Consider the following 2,094-nt stretch of genomic DNA (forward strand, 5'->3'; position numbering starts at 1 on the left):
TGGAAGAGGTAGACCCAGGAAGACCTAGGATGAGGTGGTGAAGCATGACCGTTGAACATCAGGCCTTACCGAGGCAATGACTAGTGACCGAGACCTTTGGAAATATGCTGTGCTTGAGAAGACCCGGCAAACCAAGTGAGACCATAATCCGTGGCTTTTACCAGGGGTGTAGCCAGCCCACTTATGCATACCTTTCCTTCTTTGGACACTAAACTCTGCTTGCGAAGACCTGTTGAGGCAAGTGAAATCAAAAGGATTATTCAAAGTGTAATGAATTGATGGAAATATGTAGTGAGATTGTGCCAAAAGCTGTATGGTCTTCAGCTTCACCCTTCCATGTTCCACTCCTTTCAATGATGGCTTTGTTTTTTGATACCTCCATTCAAGAACATAACTGTCTGTAATATATCAAGGTTAATGAAACCAGTTATATTATCCCCTCTTCAACAATTAACCTGCACCCTTTAGCACTTAAACTGGCCATATCCAGCTCAAACATTCTAATTCTTTTATGTTGAAATTGGACAGATCTTGTTTCTCATTCCTACCCCATAATGTCACTTATAAAAATATATGATCACATCATCAAAATTTCAATGCTATGAGATAATAAATAATTAATTCAAAATAATGTCAATAAATAAGCATTACTTTTGGTAGAATAATCTGAATGCTAACGGGTTAAGGTTGAACCCCCCCCCCCAAAAAAAATCTCAACCCAATCAAGGTTAATGAATTTTCCTCTTTTTGCTTTATTTCAGCCTTTGGATCTTCAAATGCTTTCGGACAGTCTTTAGGTTTTGTGTCTGGAGCATCAAAGGTGTTTGGACAACCAGAGAGCAGTTCCAGTCCTTTCCAGAGTCAAGGCAGTGCATTTGGTGGCAACAGTTCAGGAAACATGATGTGCAATTTCACAAATGTGCCAAATCAAGGAAATAATACATTTGGGAACGTCAACAGTGTATTTGGAGGTGTGCAGACACCTTCACCACTACAAAATACATTTGGGAATTCTTCAACCTTAAATACTGTGCAATCAATAGGTGCAAACCCCCAAATGTGTGTCTTGGGTAATTCGACTCCTTCGATGAATCAAAATAGTTCATTTGGGTCTGTTTTTGGAAATTCATCGTTATCATCTAATGTTAGCACTAGCAGCGGCACTGGTCTTTTTGGCAAACCTGCTCTCGCTCCTCCTGCTTCTCAGCAAAATTCTGTATTTGGACAGCAACCAGTGCAACAATCTTCTGTGTTTGGATCAGCCATGCCATCAGGTACGACTGGGTCTGTTTTCGATCAAGTCTCTTCTGTTGGTTCGTCAGTCTTCACACAGTCTCCACCAGCACCAGAATCCTTGACAATCTATACACCACTTGCAGATCTCACCCTTCCTGAACTAGAACAATATCAAGCTCAGAAATTTATCCTAGGGAAAATTCCAACTCAACCTCCTCCGAAAGAACTTTGTTTTTAATGATATATTAATTTAAGCAGTGAGTGTAATATGGTGGAATTGCAAAGATGTTATTTCAAGACCACAACAGGGTTTCAGCCTCTAATTAGAGACTCTTTTAGCTTTTATTTAATCTTCTTATGCACATGGAAAAGGTATGAACATCACAACATCATTTTCTATCCTGGAAAACAATCTAAAGCCTTTAGTCTCAGTCAAAGGGTCAAAAGAAACAAACATCTATTTCAAACAGAAATAACTTCATGACTGGTTGATTTGATAATTCTGTTTTGTTTACTGGTTGCAATAACTATATCACTACAATTAAAAATACAGTTCTAAATGATGCATTATCTCGTTAACCAATCCTTTTATTATATATAAACTCATATAAAACTTAAATACTTGTGGACAGAAACAACAGTATTTACTACAGAAGTGGTGAGTGCAGTAAAGTTGTGGAAAACCAGTTCCTGCTGTCAGATCGACAATTCTGGAAGTTATTTCTTTTTCTTTCCTGGTTCTTACAGCCATTTCATGTAATTTACATTGTTATTGCCTTTTGAAAAAGGCATGACTGGTGTGCACTCGTGTCTCTTTACCCTGATACACATGACTCAAAAAAAAAAAAAATGACAATA

At 38.0% G+C, this 2,094-nt stretch overlaps 1 protein-coding gene across 1 annotated transcript; it reads left to right on the forward strand.

The window, feature by feature from the left end:
• Positions 1–697: 697 nt before the first annotated feature.
• Positions 698–2,094, forward strand: LOC106867130 (nucleoporin NUP42; the record flags this gene model as incomplete). The annotated part of the gene is made up of 1 exon (XM_014913549.2): positions 698–2,094. A coding segment is annotated over one exon (777 nt), but the record flags the coding sequence as incomplete, so codon positions are not given.

Source organism: Octopus bimaculoides, unplaced genomic scaffold (genome assembly GCF_001194135.2).
Source record: "Octopus bimaculoides isolate UCB-OBI-ISO-001 unplaced genomic scaffold, ASM119413v2 Scaffold_1202, whole genome shotgun sequence".
NCBI classification, from domain to species: Eukaryota; Metazoa; Mollusca; class Cephalopoda; order Octopoda; family Octopodidae; genus Octopus; species Octopus bimaculoides.